A 14,168-nucleotide genomic window follows, 5' to 3' on the forward strand; every position below is an offset into this window, starting at 1 on the left:
GATCAGCTTAATCAGATAACACAGTTTTACCCGTTTCTGTTTCCCCCTTGTGAAGCCATTTTGTAAACTCAGGTCATTTTAGTGCTTGCACAGACATGGCTTTAGCTGGGTTTCTTCTGGGAACCTTAAAGGAAATGTTCAATAGCTAGATAATGACACGAGGTTAGAACAAGCACAGGATGAGACTGAAAGTTGCTAGTTCACCAAAACGGTGATCTCAAGCCAAATGTTGCTCCTAATCGTTTCTGTCATGCAGATGATCTGTGGATCTGCGGGGAGATGCTAGCTAGCCTTTGTGTGAAATTGTATCTTTATTTCCACAGACTCCCTCCCTCCCTGCGCTGAACTGTACAGTTGAAAATGTGCATCCATCGGTATCGTATTACTCAAGGCCACAGGTGACTTCTTACAACACCTACTACCACAGCACTCCGCACCTCCCCCCATACTCGGCATATGACTTTCAGGTACGGTACAAGACAGAGTGGTGTTTTGTTCCCGAGGCTTAAACCAGGCGAGTTAAGACAAGTATGTAAACCACGCCAGCCTGTGGGACTGTGAAGGTCTGGCTTTCCTAAGTGATCTACCGCAGTCCCTTCCTCTTCTCCCACAGGGGCACTATTGCTTCTCCTACATGCACGTATCTCTCAGTGGTTTCCCAGCTACTGAGGGCAGCCCCTTCCCAACCCTTCATGGAAATAGTTACAAACTCTGCCTCCTGCCATTGGCTACAAAAGGCCAGACTGAGAAGTCAGCCAGGAGAGGCTGTGCAGATCCTTCTTGCACGGTGAACCAGTTGGTAGTATTGACATTTGAAGTCTCCTCAGGGGCTGCTATGAGGGGATCCCAGTGACACAGATGAAACAGTTCACACCTGTGAGTTCTTACAGGCTTCCTGCACACTCAGGCAGACCTTGCTATATTGCAGGGGTTCTCAAACTGTGGGTCACAACCCTCTGGGGGTTGTGAGCAACTCAAAAGGGTGCCGCAAAGTACCCAGGGAGTACGTGCGGCAGTGCGGGGAAGCAGCGCATAGCGGTGGCATACCATGGTGGGTGGCAGTGGTGGCTACCATGTGCGAGCTCCCAGGCTCCTGCCACTGCCATCCAGCACCCACGGTCGCAGTATCACAAAGTTTGAGAACCACTGCTGTATTGATTAGTCCTGTGTGAATCAGAATAAGTAACAGCCTGCTTCTCCACTGAATGAAAACTTGGAGAACAATGGAAAGGCTGGCATGTATCTAGTCCCGAGTGTGCTCCCTCCCCAGAGGGCAGATGCTGCTGTTTGGGAACTTGGGCTCAGAGAAGCATTCCAGCTCTGACAGAAACCCAACAAGATCAGTTAAACCCAGCGTTCAGCCTGACTGAAACCGATTCTTTCTCAACGGCCAGAAGATCCTTTTGGAGGTTTTCCAGACTGCAGCAGGTGCAAAATAGAATCTTTCCCTTCCTTGTTTTCTCTCTTTTCCTGTTCACTTTAAGAAACAACTGCATAGCAAGTATGAAACACTGCCTTTTATTCAGCGTTGTAGGTGGAGCCATCAGCCCTTATGTCCCTGAAAGCCCTGTAATGAAGACCACGGGCATGGGGGTGATTTTAAGAGATGGTTTTATCCTCAGGTTCAGGACTTTTGGACTTGTCTCTCTACCCTACTTTTGTACAAGTTCACCAAATGGATGCAACCTCCTCAGTGACCAGTTACACGGGTATAGATTTCATAGACATTAGGGGCTGGAAGGGATCTCAGGAGATCATCAGGTCCAGCCCCCCTGCCATAGGCAGGAAGTCAGCTGGGAGCAAATGACCCCAGCAAGAAATAAATCCAGCTGGTTTTTTTTGAAGGAATCCAGAGTAGGTGCTTGAACCACCTCTGGGGGGAGTTTGTTCCAGACCCTGGACACACGCACCATAAAGAACTTCTTCTAATATCCAGTCTAAATTGGCCTTCTTGGAGTTTATGGCCATTAGACCTTGTTATCGCTTGGAGAGCTCTGGTGAACAGATATTCAGCCAGATCCAGATGTACCCATCTTATGAAGTTGTAGGCTGCAACCAAGTCCTCCCTGAGCCTTCTTTTCTCCAGACTAAAGTGTCCCAAGTCCTTCAGACTCTCCTTGTACAGCCTTCCCTCCAGGCCTTGGATCATACGAGTGGCTCTCCTCTGGGCTCTCAAGCTTCTCCACATCCTGAAGTGGGGGGCCCAATACTGGATGCAGTACTCCAGGTACGGTTTTACCAGTGCCGAGTAAAGCGTGAGGATGACTTCCCTGGTTTTACTTCAGATGCATCGGTGGATGCACACCAGTTTGGTTAGCTTTGCCTGCCACCATATCACATTGGTGGCTCATATTCATCTTGTGGTCAGTCAAGACCCCCAAGTCCCTTTTGGTCGTGATGCTAGCAACCATAGATAGCACTGCCAAACCTGTAAATATGCTGAGGGTTCTTCCTACTAAGCTGCAGCACTTTGCACTTCTCTGTATTAAAGGCCATCCGGTTTTGGTCGGCCCACCTTGAGAGCGTGTCCAAGTCAGCCTGTATCCCCAGCTTGTCCTGCAGTGTGACAGCTCTCCCCCTTAATTTGCTAGCATCCGTGAACTTGGCCAGTTCACATCTGACTCCCAAATTTAGATCGTTGATGAAAATGTTAAAGAGTACTGGCCTGAGTACCGAGCCCTGAGGGACTCCATTGGTAACACTGCACCACGCTGATTTGCTCCCTTCAACTAGTACTCTTTGGGTCCAACCCCATAGCCAGTTGCAAAGCCATCAGACCATATGATGATCTAGGCCACAGTTCCCCAGCTTAACCATGAAGACATCATGGGGAACTAGGTCAAAGGCCTTCTTGAAGTCCAGATAAATGACATCTACTTCATGTCCCTTGTCCATGGCATATGTTACCTGATCATAGAAGGAGATGAGGTTGATCAGGCAAGACCTGCCAGTCACAAAGCCATGTTGGCTGGTATTCAGAAGCTTGCCTTCTGTTAGTCTGGTGTTGATGGATCCCTTGACAATTTTCTCCAGAACTTTTCCAGGGATGGACGTCAGACTGATTGGTCTATAGTTCCCCAGCTCTTCCCTCCTCTCTTTCTTGTAGATAGGGACCACGCTGGCTCTTTTCCAGTCATCCAGGACGTTGCCCGAGCACCATGATTTTTCAAACATCCCTGCCAAGGGGGATGCAGTGATGTCTGCCAGCTCTTTCAAGACCCTCAGGTGCATTCCATCTGGGCCCGCAGACTTGTGAATGTCCAGTTTCTCAAGGTGTTCCCTCAACTGATCCACATCAATTTTGGGCCCATCACCTGCTCCCAAATTGGTTTGTGCCATTCCTGGCAGTGTGATCCTTGTGGGAGAGTGAAAAACTGATGCAAAAATGTAATTTAGGAGATTGGCCCCTCCTAGGGCATCTGATGTCAGTTGCCCCGTTGAATCTCTCAGGGGCCCAATACTGTCCCTGTTCTTTTTCCTGCTTCCTATATATCTAAAGAAAGACTTTTTGTTGTCCTTGATCCCCATAGCATAGTTTGGTTTGTGCCTTGGCTTTTCTCGACCACTTTCTGCAGGTGCAGGCAAGTGCAGTTTCATAGTTTCATAGTAGTTAGGGGTCAGAAGGGACCTAAATAGATCATCCAGTCTGACCCCCTGCCACTGGCTGAAGCACACACTGGGATCACACGACCCCGGACAGGTGTTCATCCAACCTCTTTTTGAATTTACCCAAGGTAGGAGCAAGGACCACTTCCCAGTAAGTTGGTTCCAGATCCTAGTCACCCAAACAGTGAAATAGTGCCTCCTAGTCTCTAACCTGAACCTGTTCTCCAGCAGCTTCTGGCCATTGTTCCTCGTCACCCCAGGTGCTGCTGGGTGGAATAGGGCCCTTCGTATTTGCTGCTGATCTCCCCTAACAAGTTTGTACGCAGCCACCAAAACCCCCCTCAGCCTCCGCTTGCTGAGGCTGAACAGGTTCAGGTCCCTCAGCCTCTCCTCATAGGGCCTGCCCTGTTGCCCTCCAACCAAGCGGGTGGCTCTCCTCTGAACCCTCTCAAGGCAGGCCACATCCTTCTTAAAGTGTGGTGTCCAGAACTGGACGCAGTACTCCAGTTGAGGCCAGACCAGTGTTGTGTAGAGGGGGAGTATCATCTCTCCGGACTGGCTTGAGATGCATCTTTGGATGTACGACAAGGTGCGGTGGGCTTTGCTGGCTGCGGTCTGGCATTGGTGGCTCATGTTCATCTTGGAGTCAGTAATGACTCCAAGATCCCTTTCTGCCTCTGTGCTCATAAGGGGGGAGCTCCCCAGCTTGTATGCATGCTGTGGATTCCTTCTCCCTAGGTGCAGCACCTTGCATTTATCTACATTGAACCCCATCCTATTACCATCTGCCCACTTCTGTAGTCTGTCTAAATCTAATTGCAGCCTCTTTCTCACTTTGAACGTGCCTACCTCTCCCCCCATCTTGGTGTCATTGGGAAACTTGGACAACATGTTTTCCACCCCCTCGTCCAAGTCGCTGATAAAGTTGTTGAACAGTGTAGGCCCCAGGACTGAGCCCTGGGGGACCCCACTATTCACATCCCACCAGGTCGAGTATGACCCGTCCACCACCACTCTCTGGGTGCAGCCCATCAGCCAATTTCTGACCCATCCAACTGTGTAGGCATCAATGCCACTGTTGCTCAATTTTATTAATGAGAATAGGGCGAGAGACAGTGTCAAAGGCCTTCTTAAAGTCCAGAAAGACTACGTCCATGGTGACACCATCATCCAGGGATTTGGTTACCTGGTCATAAAAGGCCATCAGGTTGGTCTAGCAGGACCTGCCTTTGATGAACCCGTGTTGATTTCCCCTGGGCATGTTCTCCCCTGCTGGCCTCTCACATATGTGATCCTTGATAATTTTTTCAAGGATTTTCCCCAATGTGAGGCTTATGGACCTATAGTTTCCTGGGTCCTCCTTTCTCCCTTTCTTATAAATGGGGACCACATTAGCCAGTTTCCAATCTCCGGGCACCTGGCCTGTGGACCACGATCACTTGTACAGCCAGGCCAAGGGCACAGCAATGACCCCCACCAGCTCTCTCAACACCCATGGTTGAAGGGCATCAGGGCCTGCAGATTTAAAAACAGCCAGCCCTTCCAGAAGATCCCTAACTACTTCTGCGCAGACCCAAGACCTGGCAGTGCTATCCCCAAGATTGCCACTACTTGTGGTGGGAGAGCTGTCCTGGTCCCTGTCCAAGAAAACAGAAGCAAAGAGTAGTCCTCTTTGGTAACGTTTCCTGTTTTCCAGCTGGGGTAGGCTACTCTTTTGAGCTTAATGAGGTCCAGCAGTTCCTTATTCAGCTTATTCAGTTCCTTATTCAAGGTGAGTGTAAAGATGCTCCCCTGGGAATAATTTCTTCCCAGATGTTTACCCAAACGTCTACAAGTGAGAAGAACGCCCCGAGGAGCTGAACTGCTGTAAGCACAGCATGAGAGCCCAGAGTGCTGAGGGCCTGGGACGGTCGCAGGAGTGACTGCGGTGCTAAGGAGGCAGCCACGAGCGGGGTTGGATACCAGAGCAGTCTGGCCACTGGAGCACAGAGCTCAGCACAGGCTCGGTCACCTTGCTTCTTGTTAGCAGGGGTAGAACACTACCCTGCTGTGGCTGGACTGCTTCTGGTGCCATGTGGGCATACCCCGTGCTTCATTTCAGCAGTGATGCATGCACTCAGGATTGCAATCCTGCTGACTCCCACTAGTCAGTGTTGTCTCAGGTGTCAAATGGCTCAGGCCTCTCCTTCCGTGCAAGTCATCCTCACCCCATGACAGCAGCCTCAGTGCCCCATAGCATTTCTCTGCATCTTCTTCCACAAAAATGGAACAGGCGCCTCCTCCAAAATCTCTTGTGAAGGGGATGCATCTTTGGCAGAACAAATCTTGCCACATATCTCTGGATGGTTGTTGTGTTCATCTGTCCCAGAAAACCAAGAACCCCTGTGTTCCTAGTGGAGCAGGGAAGTGGGACGCCCAGCACTGGGCACGCTACAGTGGCTGAGCTGGCTCCTTGTCGTACGCTCTGCTTGGTGTTGGGCTGGGGTGGTTTCCTACCAAGTTGGAGCCCAGTGCATTTCCCTGGTCAACAACACTCCAGCCCTCTTGACGAGTCATTTCCAAGGGCAAAGGTAGGATGTGCAGACAGGAATAGAAGCAAGAGCTCTCATTAAAACAGCAGCCCTTGCTGTCCACGATCCACTCCCTTGGCACACGGGGAAGGCTGGGGGCAGAGATCGATCAGTGAGAGAAATTTCATTCCTATGGCTTTTTGACTGCTGCAGATAGTGAGCTAGGCCAGGCGCTGACACCACTACGCAGACCAGACAAGTGGTTCATTTCATCCCAGCAGTGGCCTGTTCCACCTCTTCATTGCCTTTGATTCTGCCCTTGCGAAAGCATGGCCTTTTCAGTGGCCCGGTTCATTAACAACATCAGACTGCTGTCTGGAGCCAAAACAAGTCAGGCCTGCTCTGCAGCTGCAACAAAGCCAGTTCTCCTCAAAGGCTCGTGGCTGTTGCTAGGCAGCAGCACAGATGCTTCGTAATGCTCACAAGCTGGAGCTGCGTTCTCCAGCCCTGTCACAGCAGCGCCTGCTGCAGCAAAGTCACTCCAGAGCGCTCCACGGTTGGGGTGTTCCAACAGCTGAAACTTGGCCGAGGCGGAAAGCCCTTGTGCCGTCAAAACGTGTGATAAGAAATAGACTCCCAGGGCATCTGAGCTTGCTTGAGAGCCCTGCATGATAAGCTGGAACATATATTGGGAAAATGAGACCTCATGAAACAAATGTCTTGGTCCCGGAGGGCTGCTACAGCAATGAAAATAAACCCCCCTGTGGAGATCTCCCTGGCAGTGCTAAATCCTGCCTTCACTTCCCATCTTCCCCCACCTCACTGTAGCATGCAGCTCCATCTCAGCGAGTTGGCACTCTCTCATCGTAATTTCCTTTGCAAGACAGTGCATCCTTTGCTATGACAAGCAGCCTCATTATTATGTCTTTGGCAGTCCCTGTAGTATATTGGGTACTTTCCAGCCATACAAGGTAGCTCAGTCCTGCCCCAGATGCTCACATTATAACAGACAAACAACAGGGAAGTTGCAGCAGTAACTCATTATGGCCTGGTAACTGTTATGATGCCAAACTCAGTCCTTTACAACACCTTAGAAGTGGGTCTTTGGGATGAATCTTACTGCACAGGTCAGCTTAGGAAATGGGAGTTCCTGGAAGCGCAGGAATAAAAGAGTAAGGTATTGCAGCTACCTTTACAGTGCCTTGATGCCACCGATAACTTCTGGGGTTTTACTTTACAGGCAGTCTGCTATACATTTAACTTTTTTCTAACATCACAACTTTGTAACTGGCAGCATCGAGTTCTTTGTTGTTGTTGCTGCTATTTACATGTGCACAGAAGCAGAATTTGATTTTGGCCATGTGCCAGTTGTGGTTTTCGGACTAAAAAAACACCCTTGTCAAAGCAGGAGGAACTCACATGAGCTTCGATTTCAAAGGCTGCCGTCTAGTAACTTAGGACAGATGTGCAAATATCATGTCACGTGACAGAGTTGTCCGCCCCCTTTCCACCCCCCGGCCACTTAATAAAAAAAGCCAAAAACCCCATACAGAAACTCCTTGGCACTGTTTCCAACTTCACCAAAACCAGGTGAGCTCAGTAAGATGCAGCAAATAAATGGCGGAAATCAGGAAACGAAAATTAGACTTAGCACATTTTTTCAGTGCTTAATATGCTAAGACTTATCTTGCACCATGGTATTCATGTACTTAAATTGACATCAATAGGAGGAGTCATTTGAATAAAGATAAGTGTATGCAGAAGCATTTCCAGAACTGAGTCCTAAAATTAGAATCATCATACTGTTTGGTAAAGGAAATACGTTTGAGGTTGTTGTCATTGTCTCTAAGTACCAGACATTTAAGAAATGCTTGTGGGTCCGTAATTGCAAAACTGAGACTGACAGAAGTAGTTTTGTCTTTGCTCTGCAGCATTCCAGCGTGTTTCCAGCCTCCACTCCTTCTGGGCTTTCAGACGACCCCCAATCGATGTCACCATCTCCAAGCTACATGTGGTCTTCCAATGCTCCTCCTCGCTATTCTCCTCCATACTTTCCACCTTTTGAAAAGCCACCACCTTATACACCGTAAAGGAAACCTTCCCCTTGAAATAATTGTGAACATTTTATATTTATTGGGGGTGGTGGGGGATCTAGTACAGAAGATAATTTCAAATATCAAGTTTCCTGTTTATCCTTGCAAGGCTTATTTTTTTTGAGGTTTCACAAGTGGGTCTGAGGGGCAAGGATTATGACACTGATGCTTACTAGTGTCACTGAATCACAGGTGACCAACATGGAGGCCTCTGTTTCAAAGCCATTGATTTTTTAATAAGGACATACCACCTGGTTTGAACTATTGACCCTACTCTGCCATACTCCACTGAGCCAGGATGGAGTAGAGCTAACCAGAAGCAACAACTGCCCTGGCCCCTTTTCTGTTCTAAAAGTGAAGGTGCTTGCAAACAGCTCCACTTGATAATTGCTTGGCTTCCTGCAGGTGAGATTGCTGAGCTGTAGGTCATCGTGCACATCTCTTACTGGTTACAGGCTACATCCTTATCCAGGGAAAAGCCAAAGAACAGCATGAGAGTTTAACCCAAAACACTAAAACAAATGTGGAAAAAAAATCTGCAGCATCTGCTGCACTGTAGTCCTTAAATTGGGACCTTAACTTTTAGAGCCATTCTAAGGAAGCCTGGCTTATTTCAAAATGCTTGTGAAGCCAGGCAGTAGGATACTGAACAAAGTGTTGTCAGTCTCTCTGACCCTGCTATGAATGATGTCAGAGTTATGCAGTTTGGGTAGTTATGCATCTACAACCCATCTACTGATATCTCCTAAATGGAAAAGTGCAATTTTCCCTGTTCTGCCACATAAAGGATCAGAAACTCATCCACAAGTCACTGAAACACAGCGCAGCAAAATCACATTATTTTGTCTTTTTGGTTGGAAATATTTTTAGAGCGTACTTTTAACTTTTTTAAATGGATTGAGTCAGCTCCCTGAACAAAGCCTGTATTTGTGGCTGTATTACAGTATTGCTTTCCACTATTGCTCTCCAGGTGTTAAGTCTCATATGGATACAATTCTACATTGTGTATTGTTAAAAAAAAAAAAATCTTAGTATGAAGTTGATAAGAATTTACAGTTGTTGTAGTGACTTTCATCTCGTCTTCAAATGATGATTGTGCTGATTGATCTAGATTCCAAGCAGATTTTGCATGCCTCCTGCATAACAAAAAAGGATCAGCTTTGTTATGTGGCACAGTGCTCCTGACAGCATGGTCTTACTCCAGTAAGTGACTTCAAATGGCAACTTTCAGTTCAGAGTTACCCAGCTGGCACATCACCTCATCTCTGCTTACGTCAGGCACAACTATAAGCAAGCCACATTTTTTTTAAAAACTTTACTCCTGAAGGCTGGAAGCTCTTGCTGCCTCCATCAGAGCATTAAAAGGAGGCTAAATATTGCCCACACTGGCACCTGTGTGACGGCAGCAGTGCTGCAGACAAAGTGTACCGGTCAGCAAAATTTAGCTGGCAGAGTTTAAAAATTGTTACGCAAGCTAGGGAGAATAGTTGGCTTTCAGATGAGAGCTGCCTCCTACCCATGGCCTAACCAAATCTGAATTTACGTTAGACGGAAAGGATAAAGGTGACCCTCCTTCCTGTCACTTTCTGGAGTACAGTCACACTTTAAAATACTGTTTTAATCCTACACATTTGCAAAGTATTTAAGGCAGTTTTTAACCTGATCATTCCACTGTTGTATACAAGTCTCATAAGCTAAAAAGAGATTAAACTTTTTATCCAGAACCCAGTTGAGAACTTCTCTCCAATAACAAGGTATCCCATTTTCACAAACCAAGGGGGTGGGAAAGGAGTAATATATGCAAGATGCTCACTGAATTTAAAGCAGTAGCAAGCACAGAAAATCTGACAGTAACCTTTACTATAGGAGTGGATTGTTTCAAGTGCAGCTTCCACAGGTTTGGAGTCCAGAAATAAATTGAACATACTAATGCTCCTTCAGTTTTAAATTAGCCTGGCACCTGTTTGAGCCAATCACATCTTGTAAAGAGAATGTGTGCAATGGAGAAATAGGCAGTGACACTCCCAGTACAACTCTTTGAGGGTAAGAAATAAGGTTGGAAGGCTACATTACCCCAGTGTTTGAAACAATAGCCCTTTGCTACTACAGCTTTGAAATAAAAGTGACTGTTCCTATCCCCTCTCTAACTGGCCAAGATAAAGCATATCCTTTGTGCCTGTCTACTAACTAAAGCTAAAAGGAACAGGATGGTAGAGGACAGGTCTAAGGCACATTACAGAGCCAGCAGGGAGCATAATTCTTGAGTTACCAGACGAGGATCTTTGGGAAACAATTGTATTATCAGGACTCATGGCTGATTTGACAGCAGGACTAAACCTAGGAAATGTCCCAGGCTTTCTTTTCCCTGAACCTCTGAACTTTTGATTATTATGTGCAGGAATATTTAAGTAAAAGCTGCATTGCTGCTTTAAATTCAGTATGAAAGGATAACTCCATTTTCAGGTATCACTGGGATATTCTGTTTTAAATACCCGTTTTCTTTCTGCGTCAGCAAAAGTATAAGCATTTAATGTAAATGCAGTATTATGCACTGTATCCATCATTTCTTATGAGAATGTAAAGATGACATAACTCATATGTACCTTTTATTACTTTACCAAAATAAACGGTGTGAATTTTGTAAACGTTTACAGAGCTGCTTTTTACTTTTTGGCAAGGTTCCCCAGTATCAGTTTACCAGTGTTACATGGAAATCTTGTGCGTCAACTTAGAAATAATACATATAAAAAAGCCAAAGCACCATTTGCTATCGTAACGCCCAGTGTTTGCACCCAGAGTCCCACTAGGCACGTCTACCCATGCCCCTACAGTGCCACTGTTACTATACTGCCATTTAGTACTTCCAAAAGGAAGTACTAAATGATGGCGCAGTTATTTTTAGCCACTATGTTGCCATAGCAACATGCTATAGCGAGGGAGCGCATCGCTACAGCGACGTAGCTGCGGTGTCACAGTTTGTGCCCACCAACACTATGTCGCGTAGCATGTTGCTATGGCGATGCAGCATCTCGTGTAGATACACTCACCAAGACATTAGTTTGTAACATACATTGAACAGACAAAGGAAGCCTCCACGTTGCTGTTCCACTAAGTGCAGTCCTTTTTCACACATTTGGCATGAGCTCTCCAGTAAGTGCTACCCTATAAGCAAGGCCCTGCATACTCCAATCAGCCAGATTTAACTTCTGCAGCTTTTTATTTAACACAAAAATGAATGATCTGATCCAGACAGCATCCCCTTTATTTGTTATAGTCCATGCATTATGCTGGGCCTAATTCTGCCTCTGATATCTATGGCAGGTTTCCCACTATTCTCAACAGCAGCAGGTTCGAGCCTTGTGCCACTAAGATGTTCATCTATTGCTCGGCCTGTCAGTCTAACAAATCTGCACGTTCCGCTAAATACCTTGTCACAAGGACACGAAAAAGGAAAGGAATCTGATGCTTTTTCAACCCTGACTACTTTTGAGAGATTTTGCATTAGTTCAAGTTCTCATCAAATTCTTTCCCAAGAGAACAAATGTCTACTATGCCAAGTAGCACTTACCCATGCAAAATAATAACCTCGAGTTTAGTGGGTCTCCTCGCGCAAGTATTACTCAAAGGGCTGCAAAACTGAGGGTTTTCTTCCACAAACAGGAGTCAACTAAATAACTAGTAGTTCAGTGTAACATCATGGTTAAATACAGATCTAAAAACTCCCAACCAGAACCAGTATGGGCTAGTTCTGACTATGAACTCACCGCCCACAAGTCAGCTGCAGTGTCAGCCGAATACAACAGAATATTAAGTTCTACACCAGCAGAAGCAAGTTGTAAGTAAAATACAGAACAGGTCAACAAACATTATAATCGTGCAGCTGCCTTGTGACAAAACTGAATGTAGAGCATTCAGCTACTTCAGTTATTGAAGACTTAAGCTGCAAAAAGTTGTGAGCACCTGCTGCTACTGTTAAAAGGCTGTAGGAATACAAGGGGATCCAAAGAATGTTAAACTGCACAGAGGTGGCTGTCCTTGAAAAGAATCATTCTACACATCTCTAGAATTAAAACCTTTTATTTTTGCCATAGAAAGCTCTAAGAACTAATATCAAGTATTGGTTAATGAAAAGTAGAACACAGCTTTAAAAAGTATGCCAAGGAAAAGGCTGTACAAGTATATACACTACAGCATTGGTTAAAAAAAAAAAAGAACAATGCTTCACACAGAGGAGTTAGGTAACAGCTGGAGAACCCAATGTTCAATGTGTACAGTTGTCAGCTTCTGCATCTTTTTATAAGCTGCATGCTTTAACAGTACAAAATAAATAAGCAATCTATGAATTTTGTTATTTCCACATTTGTTTTATTCATATAGTGGAATGCTGTGGTAAAAATTCCCATAGGAACCATACAGCAAGGACTCAGCCACTGTTGTTACATCTTGTAGCAGATCAAGTGTTTTTATACATGATTTTGAAAATGATCAAGTTTACTACAGGATCTCTGCTTGGTGTTATAATTCTAGTTATTTAAAGGCATTTTCAGATTCAACCAGTCAGTGTAAATCCAATTTTCTGCTGAGAACCAATTCCTTAATGTTTACTGGAGGTTTTGAATGAAGTAAAACTGGAAGCTAAGGTTTAAAAAAAGTCCTATAGTGCAATAGCCAGAAATCTAAATATAAAAGCTTATGGCCCCACGGAAAGTCAAAAGAAGGGGTCTAGCATGTTTTCAACCCAATAAATACTGGAAGTGAAATTAAAAAGTGTGTTTTACATGACCTCTGGACTTTGGATATTAAAAATCACTTCCAAGGAAAACTGAAGACCCTGAGACACATGCAAACACGAGTCTTCTAGCAAAAATACAACTTTTAACCCCTATTTTTCCAGTTTTCCTCTAAAGACACCTGTAGTAGGCACAGTTAAATTTAAGATTTAAAAAACTTTTCAGCAGCAAATATTGAAGCTGTTATTTTCCATTATTACTGAATGTATATCTTGCAACATATGTAGAATTCCAGATGTCTCATGATGTTGTTAAAAAAAATACCCTTATTTCTTACGACAAAGGACTACAAAATTTGTATGTGCCATACAGTTAGATAAGTCAGAGGATTCTGTTTAACTGCTGAAATACCATCTCCAACAACATCCAACCTATAACATTTAAAAACACGTCCCTTCTGTCCAAAGGGCAGTTTACCAACATCTACACGAAAATCAAACTATTCTGTGATTTTGCAAATGCACAAAGTTTTGAACTGAATTTTAATTCCCAATTTTAAAATGCTCAGTTTACAATACGATTTTAAACATTCCTACAACATTATACACTCAGCCTAGAAAAGAGAAGGGCCAAGTATTTCACTTAAAAAGGTAAACAAATTCTCTTTTTTTTGCTTCCCATTATTACAAACACTGATTTCTGGTACCCTTTAATTATAGCTTAAGTTACAGTTAAACCTTTTACCTTGAAACAGAATTCATCTGTCTGTTAAAAATTACAGATATATGGAAATTTAAGGTTGAAGGTCATAAGATAAATGTTGGTCTGAACATGGAAGTATTTTTCTTAAAAACATGAAAATGAGAAGAAAAATCCTTAACTGCAGTTTAGGTAAGAAATGTAATGCAAGATTACTGATAACTAACTAATACTATGCACAACAATCCTTTTCAGTCATCTATAAAACCTCTGTGTAAATTTTCATATTACCATTTACAAAGACTCGACAAGTCACTGGACCAGAAATGCTAGACTATGACTGTGCTGATCAGCTTTCTTTCAGATCTAACATTCCTTGTTCAAGTTGGACTTTTACTAACTATTTTCTAAGTGCCTAAATATGTACCAATTGCAAGGGGGGAAAAGGCATTATAAACCTAAAACTGAAAATGAAACATCAATATGCCTCTGCCATGGAAATTATACAAAGATTTTACTGCGTTTCTATG

At 44.7% G+C, this 14,168-nt stretch overlaps 1 protein-coding gene across 1 annotated transcript in view; it reads left to right on the forward strand.

The window, feature by feature from the left end:
• TMEM255A (transmembrane protein 255A) overlaps nucleotides 1-10,858 on the forward strand; it is a 47,114-nt gene extending 36,256 nt beyond the window's left edge. Inside the window, exons 8-9 of the mRNA XM_019540446.1 lie at nucleotides 324-467; nucleotides 8,048-10,858. Of these exons, the coding sequence (XP_019395991.1) occupies nucleotides 324-467; nucleotides 8,048-8,206 (303 nt within the window). The 3' untranslated portion in view covers nucleotides 8,207-10,858. The remainder of the gene's footprint in view (nucleotides 1-323; nucleotides 468-8,047) is intronic.
• The last annotated feature ends 3,310 nt before the right edge of the window (nucleotides 10,859-14,168 follow it).

Source organism: Crocodylus porosus, unplaced genomic scaffold (genome assembly GCF_001723895.1).
Source record: "Crocodylus porosus isolate Cpor-Errol unplaced genomic scaffold, CroPor_comp1, whole genome shotgun sequence".
In the NCBI taxonomy this organism is placed as follows: domain Eukaryota; kingdom Metazoa; phylum Chordata; order Crocodylia; family Crocodylidae; genus Crocodylus; species Crocodylus porosus.